The sequence below is a fragment of the Crocuta crocuta genome, unplaced genomic scaffold, assembly GCF_008692635.1.
Source record: "Crocuta crocuta isolate KB4526 unplaced genomic scaffold, BGI_CrCroc_1.0 scaffold306, whole genome shotgun sequence".
Classification (NCBI taxonomy): Eukaryota; Metazoa; Chordata; class Mammalia; order Carnivora; family Hyaenidae; genus Crocuta; species Crocuta crocuta.
In genome coordinates, this window is record NW_027529630.1 from 679,191 (window position 1) to 692,641 (window position 13,451).

Genomic DNA, 13,451 nt, shown 5'->3' on the forward strand with positions numbered 1-13,451 from the left:
ATTTATTTTCACCTTATTTCTTTTTTCTGAAAGGTACAACTGGATTTGGAACAAATCCGGGTGGTCTGTTTGGACAACAGAATCAGCAGACTTCTAGCCTCTTCAGTAAACCATTTGGCCAGGCCACAACCACCCAGAACACTGGCTTTTCCTTTGGTAATACCAGCACACTAGGACAGCCAAGCACCAATAGCATGGTAAGGGAACAGGTCCTTTTTTTTTTTTTTTTTTTAATTAAATAAGTTTTTAAAACATTTGTTTATTTTTGAGAGAGACAGAGCATGAGCAGGGGTGGGACAGAGAGAGGGGAAGACATAGAATCCTAAGCAGGTGCCAGGCTCTGAGCTGTCAGCACAGAGCCCAATGCGGGGCTCAAACTCATAGACCGCGAGATCATGGCCTGAGCTGAAGTTGGTTGCCTAACCGACTGAGTCACTTCAGTGTCCCAGGAAACAGGTCTTTAATTAACTCCAGATCTTATTCAGAGAGCTAAGCAATGAGGCTTCTAATCATGTTAAAGTAGCAAGTTTTACCTCTACTGTAGTTCTTAAGAGTTGATGGTATATAGAAAGGAAAGAGCAAAATGTAAATAATTAAAACCTGGATTCTAGTCCAGGCTCTACTCCCTCCTCATTGAGGGGCTGTTGAGCCAAGTCACTTATTCTTTCCAAGCATATTTCCTTATCACTAGAAGCTGCTTCATGTGCTAGAATTGGCCACTAAAGGTTATACCTTAGGACATTGGCTCTATCCATTCTATGGAGTATAGCAAAAAATACACATTACTGTCTGTATTTCAGCATATTCTCTGTTTGTTTCCTTACGTGGAGTTAGGCAAAGATGTGTAGATCATTAAAATAAATAAGAGAGCACTAAAACTGAGAGCCATATTGGATAATTGCTATTTCTGTGCAAAAAGCAAAAGAGAAAGTCTGAGTCATTACCAGTTTCTGTATTTTTTTTTTTTTTTATTTAGTTTGAGAGAGAGTGCATGTGCATTGGGCAGAGGCAGAGAGAGAGGGAGGATGAGAGAGAGACACAGAGCATGGTCAGGAGAGAGGCAGAGAGAGAGGGAGACAGAATCCAAAGTAGGCTCCAGGCTCTGCGTTGTCAACACAGAGCACAACGCGGGGCTTGAACTCAAGAACTGCGAAGATCATGACCTGAGCCGAAGTTGGGCTCTTAACTGACTGAGCTACAAGGCGCGCCCCTCACACCCCAAAAATCTTACAAATACTGGTAAACCAAATTCAGCAACATGTAAAAGATGACAATCATGATTCAGTGGGATTCATTCCAGAAGGTTGATTCAACATAGGAAAATTAATCAACATAATAAACAAAACCACATGATCACTTCAGTAGGTGCAGAAAAAGCATTTGACACCCTTTCATGGTAAAGACATTCAACAAAGATAGAAAGGAACCCAAGCCAACTCATCTTTGACAAATCAAGAAAGAATATCCAGTGGAGTATTCTGTCATATTTTGTTTTCAGTGTTATAATCCTGTTATTTCTTAGAGCATAAGAGTTAGTATAAAGTCTTATTCTGCTGGCTAGGACATTGGAACTCATCAGGGTTAGATGTAGATATGAATTTCTGGTCCTGTCACTCAGGAGCTATGACATCTTGGGCAATTTTTTAACTTTCTTGAGTGTGTGTGTGTGTGTGCGTGTATATGTGTATGTGTATGTTTATGTTTAATGGCCCTGCTCGGCAGGGTTGTTGTGAAGAAAAAAATGCTTTATGTATTTAGCATAGTATCTGTCATATAAACTTTTTAAAAATGGCAACTGTTATTAATCTAAGACTCTTAAAACTGACTGTTGTAGGATATCTTTTAATGTAGATTACCTTTTGCAGGGTTTATTTGGAGTAACCCAAGCCTCACAGCCTGGAGGTCTTTTTGGGACAGCCACAAACACCAGCACTGGGACAGCATTTGGAACAGGAACAGGTCTCTTTGGGCAGCCCAATACTGGATTTGGTGCTGTCGGTTCGGTAGGTTTTTACAGTTGATCTAATTTGAAGATACGAATAAATTTGTTAAATGAATTTCCAAGAAAGATTTAACTATTTTTCAAATATTTTTATTGGGTATAAGACTTGATGCTGATAGTAATTAAAAGCTATTTGGTACAAAAATAGGTAACTTTAGTTGGTTAATTTTCCAGGTATAAGTTCCTTTTTAAACATCTTTGCCTCTTCTGTGCCTTACTTCTGATAGCACAATATCACTCCAGTTGGTTAAATTGTTGAGTCTAAATTGAAGTGCTTTCATTTTTAAGTCAGGTAATTTTTAATTCCTATACTCTATTCTCTGTTTGGGGTGATAGGTTGGTATGATTGAGAGTTAAGAATTCCAAGTTGCTAAAGCTGTTGGTAATCTCATGATTCTCATGCAGCTGGAGGCTTAACTGAATTATGTTCCCTGTTCAGTCATTTAAGTAAACAACTATTTAGGAGTACACTTAACCTCAGAATAATAGTAAATTCTGTATTGCCACTTAAACTATGTGAGAATGGATATAGAACAGCCAATCTGTATTATTTACCTATTTAAAAAAGCTTTGAACATGCTGTTGTGTATAAATAGAAAAAAAAAAGAAAAAAATCTCAAAACATGATTTTCAGGGAAATTGAAATCTCTTATTTCTTAACTTTTCTTTGGGTAGCTAATTGAGATGAGAAATTGAGAAAATTATATAATGCTTTAAAAAGTTCTTAGTAACCAATTATTGAGATATAATCCTAATGCCATATAATTTGCCCTTTTAAACTTTATAATTGAGTGGTTTTTAGTATACCAGCAGATTGTGGATCTATCACCATAGTCAATTTTAGAACATACTCATCACCTTAATAAAAAGAAACCTCATACCCATGAAGAGTCACTTCTCATTTGCCCTCCAATTAACCTCAAGCCAGTGGTCTACAGATTTATCTAGTCTGGACATTTCATACACATGGAATCACATAATATGTAGTTTTTTGTGACCACGTTTACTTAGCATAACGTTTTAAAGGCTCATCCATATCCTAGTATGTTTAAATTTTTTATTGTAACTATTTCTGCTGGCAAATTAAATACATGAACATTTCTGTTACCAGGTTACAAAAATTCTTTATTTATTTTCTTTGCCCCACTGAAATATTGTGTTTGCTGAAGGGTTGCCGTTAACTTCTCAGGCTAGAAGCATGCTCTGTAAAGTCCATCTTGCTCAGATTAGTATATTTTTCTGATAGTCTTTATTCATCATCCTCCTACTTTTTCATAAAAGTTATGACATTATTCTCTCACTTCACACCCAGTCCAGTATACCTGAGGTAACCCCTGTTTACTGTTTGAAGTGTGTCTTTATAGTACTTAAGATTTTCCTGTATTTTGTTCTTTTTAGACCCTGTTTGGAAATAACAAGCTTACTACATTTGGAACCAGCACAACCAGTGCTCCTTCATTTGGTACAACCAGTGGCGGGCTCTTTGGTAACAAACCAACCCTGACTTTAGGAACCAATACAAACACTTCCAATTTTGGTACATATAAAAAAGCAGGTTTGACTCTTTTAAAGTTACACTGACTATACCACACATCATTCTCCTGATTCATATGATTGGGAATATTAAAAAATTCTCAGGTAAGCTGTGGCTTGATGTGAGGTACCAGAGGAGAAGGTTTAATATCATGGACATGGGTTGACATACTTAGAAAGCATATAAATTGCATTACCTCATTATTAGTCTCCTAACTCCCTGCTTTGGATAAAATGGGCCATTCAACACGTGAACACATGCAGTATTACCTTGTAGAAGTTGCTTTTCCAATGGATATAGAATTTTTTTCAAAATAAGGAAGTACATTTCCTTTGGATTACCCCACCAATAGTTGAAAAACCATAAATGAAACACATTCAGTTGAGATAACATATTCTGTGTTTTTTTTTTTTTTTTTTAAGTTTATTTTGAGAGAGACAGACAGCACGAGCAGAGGAGGGGCAGAGAGAGAGAGGGAGAAAGAGAGAATCGCAAGCAGACTCTGCGCTGCCAGCACAGAGCCAGGTCGGGCTCAAACTCATAAAACTATGAGATCATGACCTGAGCTGCAACCAAGATTTGGATGCTTAACCAACTCAGCCAACCAAAAGCCTTGAGATAACATTCTTTTAGGCCAGGTTTCAAATGGAGAAGTGGTATACAAATTTGTTGATTTTTTTTTTTTTTAAAAGGTTTTTATTGTTATTTTTGTTTTGATTTTTTTTGTGTTTTTGAGATTTCATGATTCTTATTGGAAGTTCAAACTTTCCTTCAGCTGCAAAAGTTTATTTTTGAATATGTATTCATTATAAAAAAATTAGAAAATAAAATAAATAAAAGATAAGATTGAATAATGATTAAAATACAGCCCTAAACTACTTTTCACAGATAATGCTGGAAAAATGAGACTTGTTTAATAGAACATTATTGTAAATGTCTTCTGTAACTACCTAATTAAGTTTTTAATCAAATTTTTAACAAATTATTAACATAATTTGTGTTAGATAAGGAAAATTAATTTCATGACTAAGGGAAATACTAGTTTAAATATCTGTTAAGGATTTTACTACCAGATAACATCACTAGGCACTGGGGATACTTAGTGGGAGATGAGTGAAAAGACATGATCAGTGGACCACTTGGCTGGCTCATTTGAAAGAGCATGCCACTCTTCATCTCAGAGTCTTTAGTTTGAGCTTGAATCCACAAACCGTGAGATCATGACCTGAGCTGAAATCAAGAGTTGGACACTTAACCAACGGAGCCACCCAGGCGCCCCTAGACCAGTTGTTTCTTAGTCATCTCATCCTAAAAGATTTTAATACCGCATATGCATTGTGTATCTGTTTATGTACTATGGCCCTTTGAAGGGCCATAAACCATTGTATATCTGTGATTCATTTAACCCCTCAAGAGCCACTTTTCCCTTCCTTTGAAAATACATGTTTTTTTGTAGCATGCTTCGTGTTCAGAAACATTGTTTTTATCTGCTTATATAGGCTAAAATGATGAAATGGGCTGGACTTCTGAAATATACTTGATGTTCTTCCTTGGTTGCAGATTTCTGATCTGTTTGGAGATTTTTTGTTGTTGTTGATGGATAAATATACATATGTATTTCTGTTCAACAGCATAAAAATGAATTATTTCATTTTTATCTAAAATGCCTCACTAACTTTTGTGATGAACCTGAATTGTCCTAATTTTTTTTCTTTTTTAATCCCCAGTGTTGACCTAGTGCCTGGTATAGCATAGGTGCTCACTAAAACTTGGTTAAATGGCTTAAAGGATGAACAAATGGGGCCCTAAGAGTAATGATTCCCTCTGAGTCAGATGGGGATTGTGAGGTAGCTTTGTCCTGTTCTTGGGTGAATTTAAATTTCCATACCACCCTTGAGAGATCCAGATCTACTGATACTCTTCTTGTCTTGGGAAGCTGTCAGCTTTGAGTTTGTGGGCATAAGAATCTTCTGACTTGGAAATAAGCCATGTAACAAATCTGGAAATGGAATAATATAATATAGAGATTTAGAGTGTTGCTAAATTGTTGTTGGTCACACATTATCCATTATGGGGTTTTGTTTCATTCTGATGCTGGCGAATCCACAGAGTTAAAAGTTGGCATACCTAAAAAAAATTGGGATACATACTGCTACAATTGGTATTGCAAGATCCTTAAGTCATTCTTTAGAATCATCAGCCCATTTTCTTAATAAATATTCCTGGCAGGGACAAGCTTAAGATTAAGTGAGTATGAGATAGTGTCTGAATTTCTGAATGAATGGAGGAATAGAATTGTTTCAGGAGAGGAATTACAGACAGAATGTTTATACATGGGAGCAAAGGTTTAAAAAAGTCGATTCTTTGTGTAATAATGAGATGATGCTGGGCAATATGTCAGTGATTCTTCCATGCTGTATGGTTAAGTGGACAGTTAAGGAGCTATTTGAATACTTAAATATCTTTTTCCTTTAAGCTTATTTTTCTAAATTGAGGTATAATTGAAATATAACATTAGTTTCTGGGATAAGGATTTGATAGTTGCATATATTGTGAAATGATCACTGTAATAAGTCTAGGTAATAGTTAACATCTGTCACCATATATACATTTTTTTTTTATGATGAGAATGTTTAGGATCTACTAGTTTAGCAACTTTCATATGTATTAACTGTAGTCACCATACTGTATATTACCTCCCCATGACTTATTTTATAACTGTAAGTTTTTACCTTTTGATCCCCTTTTACCCTTTTTGCCCATCTTCCATTCCTTGCTTCTGGCAACTACCAATCTATTGTCTGCATCTATAAGCTCATCTTTTGTTTTATGAGATTACACATACAATTGAGATCATGCAGTTTTGTCTTTCTCTGAATGGCTTATTTACTTAGCAGAATGCTTTCAGATTCCATCCATGTTTTCACAGATGGCAATGTTTCATTCTCCTTTATGGCTGAATAAAGGAGAATGAATACAATAAATTCCATTGTATGTAGATACCACATCTTTATCCATTTATCCATCAGTGGATACTAGGACTGTTTTCAGTATTTTGGCTATTGTAAAAAATTTTTTTACATTCGTTATTTATTTTGAGAGGGAGAGAGAGAATGCATGTGCAAGTGGGAGATGGGCAGAGAGAGGGAGAGAGAGAATCCCAAGCAGGCTTGTGCTATCAGTGCAGAGCCCAGCACAGGGTTCAGACTCAAACCTTAAAAGATCATGACCTGAGCTGAAACCAAGAGTCAGATGCTTAACCAACTGAGTCACCCAGGCAGCCCTTATTGTGGTTTTGATTTGCATTTCCCTGATGATTAATGATGTTGAGCATCCTTTCATATGTCTTTGGTCCATCTGTATGTCTTTGGAAAAATGTCTATTCAGATCCTCTGACCATTTTTAAATTAGATTATTTCTTTGCTATCGTGGTGAGTTCTTTATATATTTTGGATATTAACCTATTAACAGATGTATGGTTTGCAAATATTTTCTCTCATTCAGTAGTTTGCTTTTTCATTTTGTTGATGGTTTCCTTTGTTGTACAGAAACTTTTTAAATTTGATACAGTGCCTGTTGTATATTTCTGCCTTTGTTGTCCTTGCTTTTGATGTCACACCCAAAAAGTCATTGCCATGACAAATGTTACATGGGAGCTCATGGGCTATATTGTCTTTCTGGGGTTTTATTTTCAGGTCTTGCAGTTCAAGTATTTAATTTTTGTGTATGGTGTAAGTTTGTGGTCCAGTTTCATTCTTTTGCTGTCCAGTTTTTCTAGCACCATTTATTGGAGAGACTGTCCTTCCCTATTGTATATTCTTGGGTCCTTTGTTGTAAATTAATTAACCATTAATCCTCTTTAATTTTAATTTAAAAATTGTTTTTGAAATAACAGTTGATCAACATTTGTCAGTAAGAATCTGAGGAAATGTGTGGTATAAACAGTGTAAGTTGGGACTTATTTCCCTCATGTGGGTTTGAGGTAGTTCACAACTATCTTATTTTCTGCTGTTTATGGGGATGGAAGATCTTTTCCAGTTAAATTTTAACTCAAAACAAAAAAGAATATTTCCAAGAATGTTTTTTCTTTTTTCTTTTTCTTTAAAATAAAAAACTGATTGTGTTTGAGTAGTAGTACTCTTTTGTGGCATAGCTTTTAATTAGCACAGTTGAAGAAAAATAATGAATATATGAATTAAATTTATTAGATTATGTCAGATTACCTGCATTTCTTTAAAATTTTTTATTTTGAGAAAAAGAGCACGTGAGCAAGGGAGGAGCAGAAAGAGGGGGAGAGAGAATCTTAAGTAGGCTCTGTGTGGACCCCGACACGGGGCTTGATCATGAGATCATGACTTGAGTCAAAATCAGGATTTGAATGCTTTACTGACTGAGCCACTCAGGCACCCCTGATGATATGTATTTCTTTTTTTTTTTTTCCTTTTTTCTTTTTTTAATATTTATTTTGAAAGAGAGAGAGAAAGATCAAGAGTGGGGAAGGGGCAGAGAGAGAAGGAGACACAATCTGAAGCAGGCTCCAGGCTCTGAGCTATCTGCACAGAGCCCGGCACTGGGCTCGAACTCAAGAACCGCGAGATCATGACCTGAGCTGAATTTGGATGCTCAACCAATTGAGCCACTCAGGCACCCCGATCACATGTATTTCTAAGTAACATTAGAAATACATTTTCAAACTGTTTAAATTCTTCAACTTTTTTCCTGGTCATTTTCTATTGTAATAATAATCTAAATGTTGGCATGGCTAAGTATATAATATTCTTAGTTGGTGATAGTGTCATATAATCCAAGATATTCTTTACTAAGACCATTCTCTCTTAGAGGTGTTCCCCTCCATGATCTCTTTTAAAAATACTTCAAGTGTTTCATGAACAAGGTTTGATTGATTTTTGTTTCCTCTTATGAAAAGAGATTAATGATAGGGGTGCTTTGCTGGCTTAGTTTGATGGAACATACAATTTTTAAAAAATATTTTTAACATTTATTTATTCTTGAGAGACAAGAGAGACAGTGTGAGTGGGGGAGGAGCAGAGAGAGACAGGGAGACACACACAATCTGAAGCAGATGGAGCATACAATTCTTGATCTCAGGGTTGTGAGTTAGAGCCCCATGTTGAGTGTAGAGGTTACGTAAAATCTTTATGAAGAAAACCAAGAGATGAATGCTATATTCATTAGCTGTTTGTTGATAGTTCTGTTCAAAAGGAGTACAGAAACTTTGTGGACGTATCTGAACAAAAGGTACTAATGGCAGTAATGCAGTATAGGTTTCTTTTGGGGAAACCTGTGGATTTTCAAGGGGAATCCTAGGATTTTCTCTAAAAGATTGGACATATTGAAGGAAGATGGTATAGTTATCCATCATCTCTGATAACCAAACAATTCAACCCAATGAAAGTTATTTATACATTAGTCTTTTTAATATCAGCTCGCTGAGTCCTTGAGTGCTCCTGTGAATTGAGTTGAGTATGACACCATTAAAGTTCCTCATGTGTGATCAGCCAGCCACACATTACTGCCCATGCAGGATTCATCTGTTCAAAACCAAAGCTACTGTAGAAATTTTTATAAATTTCCATTAGTAAGAACCTTTAGATTCAGTAAAGTATATTTGTTGACTACCTTATTTTTTTAATATGTGTTGTTGTTGTTGTTGTTGTTGTTTTAAGTTAATTAATCTGTAGACCCAATATGGGACTCAAACTCAAAACCTTGAAGCCTTTGACATCAAGAACTACATGCTGTACCATCTGAGCCAGCCAGGTGCCCTGTCTTATTTTTAGTGAAAATTGGAGGGAATTTATTTATCTTACATTAATTAAACATGAAAAATAAGTCTTAACAAAGGGAATGTATATGCTCAAGCACAATCACTTTGCTTTAATATTTCAAGTCTGAAATATAATTAAGTAAATAGGAAGATCTGGGGGTCTGTTTACAGGCATTGAAATGAAAAATTTTTTAAAAAGGTTAAATTAGCCTACCATTTAGGATTTCTGAATATTATTAACTGACAGATACAAAGTGTAGGGTCAGATTGCCTTTTTAAAAATTCCCTTCTACAGGAAATTTGAGAGTTGTGTTAAAAGTACAGTCCACTCATTCTTTTATCCTTCTAGGTTTTGGCACAAATACCAGTGGGAGTAGTATTTTCGGAAGTAAACCAGGACCTGGGACTCTGGGAACTGGACTTGGTGCAGGATTTGGAACAGGTAAGGAACTGTACCACAAGATTTAGTAAGTGACACAATTTGGCTAATTGTTGAAACTTAAGACAACTGTGTTTTATCTTATACCTGGAAATAAGGGGTGTAGGTTTGCATTTTCTCAAATAGACTTATAAAACATTCTCAGCATTTATGCTTTATCAGGTTTTAGAACATTTGGACATTTATCTTAGAGGTTGTTGCTCCCATTCTACAGAATGTTTGTCTTCTTATATTCCTGGTCTATTTGGGATTTTTAGTATTTAATGTGAGACTTGTCAATATGATGGCATTATTAACTTTCAGTTCCCCTGTGCTACCTCTGTAAAAAGAGTTTAAGACTTTAAACTGTTTATCAAGCAAGCTTAATTTCCCTAATATTAAGATAGAGCAGTAAGAGCATAAGCTGCGGTAATTAGCAAATAATCTGAAGATTTACAAGGTCTCAATTCTTTCCACCTTGATGTAGAGATGAGATGTTGCACCTATCTCTATTTCTGCTATTGTTAATTTTCAGTGCCTTTGAAGACATTGACTCTTCTTTATTTATTTAATTTTTAGTCTTTTAGAAAGAGGAAAGAGAGAGAATGTGAAGGAGGGTGGAGAATAGGGGAGAGAAAGACTCTTAAGTGGCTCCACACTCAGCATGCAGCATGACCGGGGGCTTGATCTCACGACCCTGAGATCATGACCTAAGCTGAGATCAAGAGTCAGACACTTAACCCACTGAGCCATCCTGGTGCCCCAGACATTGACCCTCCTGCGTGCCCAACTGCTTTAAGCAATATAAGAGTGGTAATGGTCATAAAAAGAATAAGTGCTTCAGCATGTACAGTTCAACAAAATTGTTAGAGCATATAGTTTTGTCTGTTTCCCAAGTCATCTGACCATGGGTATTTTCATTTAATTGCAAACCATTTATTTCCATGGTCTCTGCTTCCACCATCCAGTTATCTGTTGACTTTGCTTCCATATTCTGATCACTTATCTGCCATTTCCTTTTTAATAGTACTTCATTTTATACTCTGGACTATTTCCTTCCATTTTCTTTTTAAAATAAAAGATGTAAATGCTTGCAAAAATAAAAAAAACCCTCAACAAAACAAGTGTCTTGAAAAGTCAGCACTTTTCAGTTGTGAAGTAACAGCTATTTAAAGTTTGGGATTTTGTCAGACCCCTTTATGTACATTTTATTCATTATGTCAAATGTGTCTGCACATATACGTGGTTATATATGTGTGTGTTATATACATATATTTATTATATTCTTAAATAGAAAACTACATCCTACAGGAGTGTTCTTTTAAACCAAAGGCTGAGATACATTAATTGGATGTATTTATGTAGTGGGCTGCAAGCAGCATTTAAGAAAAATAAAAGAGTGAAAAATTATTGTAAAAAAGCAAGGTTAAATATCATTTAATTAAAAAAAATTTTTAATGTTTATTTTTGAGAGAGAGAAACAGAGCATGAGTGGGGGAGGGGCAGAGAGAGAGTGAGACACAGAATCGGAAGCAGGCTCCAGGCTCTGAGCTGTCAGCACAAAGCCTGATGCAGGGCTTGAACCCACAAACCGTGAGATCATGATCTGAGCTGAAGTCAGAAGCTTAACTAACTGAGCCACCCAGTTGTCCCAAGTATCATTTAATTTTTATTTTAATTATATATGTGTGTGTTATGGGTCTTTGTGTATTTTATATTGTGTGTTACAGTCAAAATGTTTCAAAATGAAAGCACCTTCCTTATTCCTTACATGATAATTCTTTATTTCATTTTTCATTTGCTGTGGGATTTGGGGCATATATTTTTTCTGTTAGTATATATAGATCTAACTCATTCTTTAACTTTAGCAGTTCACTGTGTTTAGACATCTGTATATATACATAACACATAAATATATACAAATACCATAATTCAGCTTTCCAGTATCGGTAGACATTTGAGTTTTTTGATACTATTAGTAGTAATGAACATCTTTATTACATAATTTTGTGTGTTAGTGTTACTATGGGATTGATACTTGGGATTGTGTCAGAAGATAGACACATTTTGAATTTTGGTCAGTCTTGCTAATTTGCCTTCCAAAAAGAATGAATTTTTGCTCTCATTGTATGTAAGTGATCATTTTTCCCATACTCTTTCCATATGGTTGGACTTTTTCATCTTTACATGCATGCTAGTGGAAATTGATGTATTCTAGTTTGCACTTCACTAATTACTCGTGAATGGTATCCTTAATGTATGTTTACTGGCAATTTGAATCTTTCAGTTCCCTATTCATAATATTTGTTGTTTCTTAATCTGTTTTTGAGATTGCTTTAGATATAGTGGATATTAACTCTTTGGGTTATATAGTAGAGTGACTTAACCAAATTCTACCACATATATTTAGCAAGAAATAAAAATTAAAATGCTCTAATTTTTGTTCAATGAATCCCTAAACTTACACAGAATATATCATCTGACATTAGTGTTCTCTTGTAATCCTGGAGAAAAAATTAGCTTTGGTGTGGGCAAATTAAGAGCTTTTTCAAGGGTAATTTTGACCCTAGACAGTTTGTGAACCGTAAACCTGAGACCCAGATATTTCCACTAAGTCTTTAAGTTTACCACTTAATTTTATGGTACCGTCATGTACTGATTTTATTTTTATGTGGTCAAAGAGCCAAAGAGGCTTCTAGGTCTTGCAAGTTATTATCAGCAGTGTCTTTTCCTATAGTGCAAGTTATAACATGCTATGTAACTTTTTCTGACACTATTATCTTCCCTTCCACAATACTGTAATATTTCAGCCTTTTTATTTATTTGAATATGTTCACTTATCCTTAAATAGTTCTACCTTACGGACAACAGATCCCACTTTTCTGCTGTTATATATCCGTCGTTCATGATTTGTGTAAACTAAAACCCAAATACAATCAGTAAAGAATTTTACACCCCAAACCATAGCAGGAATAGATCAGGTAGGAAATGGTGAGTTCTGAGAACCACTGAGCATACACTGTTGGAATTCTTTGATGATCATATCTGCTAAAGCAGACTTGAGGCTTTGAGAGCAGTGTGGAGACAGTTGTATGTAAAAACCCATGTTCATGAGGTCTGCATTTCAAGTAGAATAGCATTGTAGCTTTGGGTGATGTCTTTCTGGGGCATTAGCTAAGTGAGTATTCCTGTGCAACTTTTGTTTTGAGTGATGGAGATTCATACTCCTGCAGAAGTAAGATGTCCTGTAACAGATTCTCTTGTAAAACATTTTATATTATTTGGCATTTGAGATTTCCCACCCCCCTATGTACTCAGACTAAGGAACCCTCATTAAATCATGGGTGTATACATTTCTGATTTGACAGTGAAATAACTATCATTGTCACTATCAATAATATGCCATTTTCTTGGTAGTTAGTACTATTGCTATCTGTTTTTTTTTTTTTTTTAATGTTTACTTTTGAGAGAGAGAGACAGAGCACAAGCTGGGGAGGGGAAGGGTACAGAGAGAGGAAGACTAACACAGAATCTAAAGCTGGCTCCAGGCTCTGGGTTGTCAGCACAAAACGTGATGGGAGCTTGAATCCGTGGACCATGAGACCATGACCTGAGCTGAAGTTGGATGCTTACCTGACTGAGCCACCCAGGTGCCTCGGTAGTTAATAATATTAAGAGATTATAGTTCTTGGGGTGCCTGGGTGGCTCA

The 13,451-nt window shown here is 35.6% G+C and overlaps 1 protein-coding gene across 1 annotated transcript in view; it reads left to right on the top strand.

The window, feature by feature from the left end:
- Positions 1-13,451, top strand: part of NUP98 (nucleoporin 98 and 96 precursor) — a 119,498-nt gene that overhangs the window by 27,025 nt on the left and 79,022 nt on the right. Inside the window, exons 8-11 of the mRNA XM_077762188.1 lie at positions 34-197; positions 1,866-2,003; positions 3,401-3,488; positions 9,674-9,766. Coding sequence (XP_077618314.1) covers positions 34-197; positions 1,866-2,003; positions 3,401-3,488; positions 9,674-9,766 — 483 coding nt within the window. The remainder of the gene's footprint in view (positions 1-33; positions 198-1,865; positions 2,004-3,400; positions 3,489-9,673; positions 9,767-13,451) is intronic.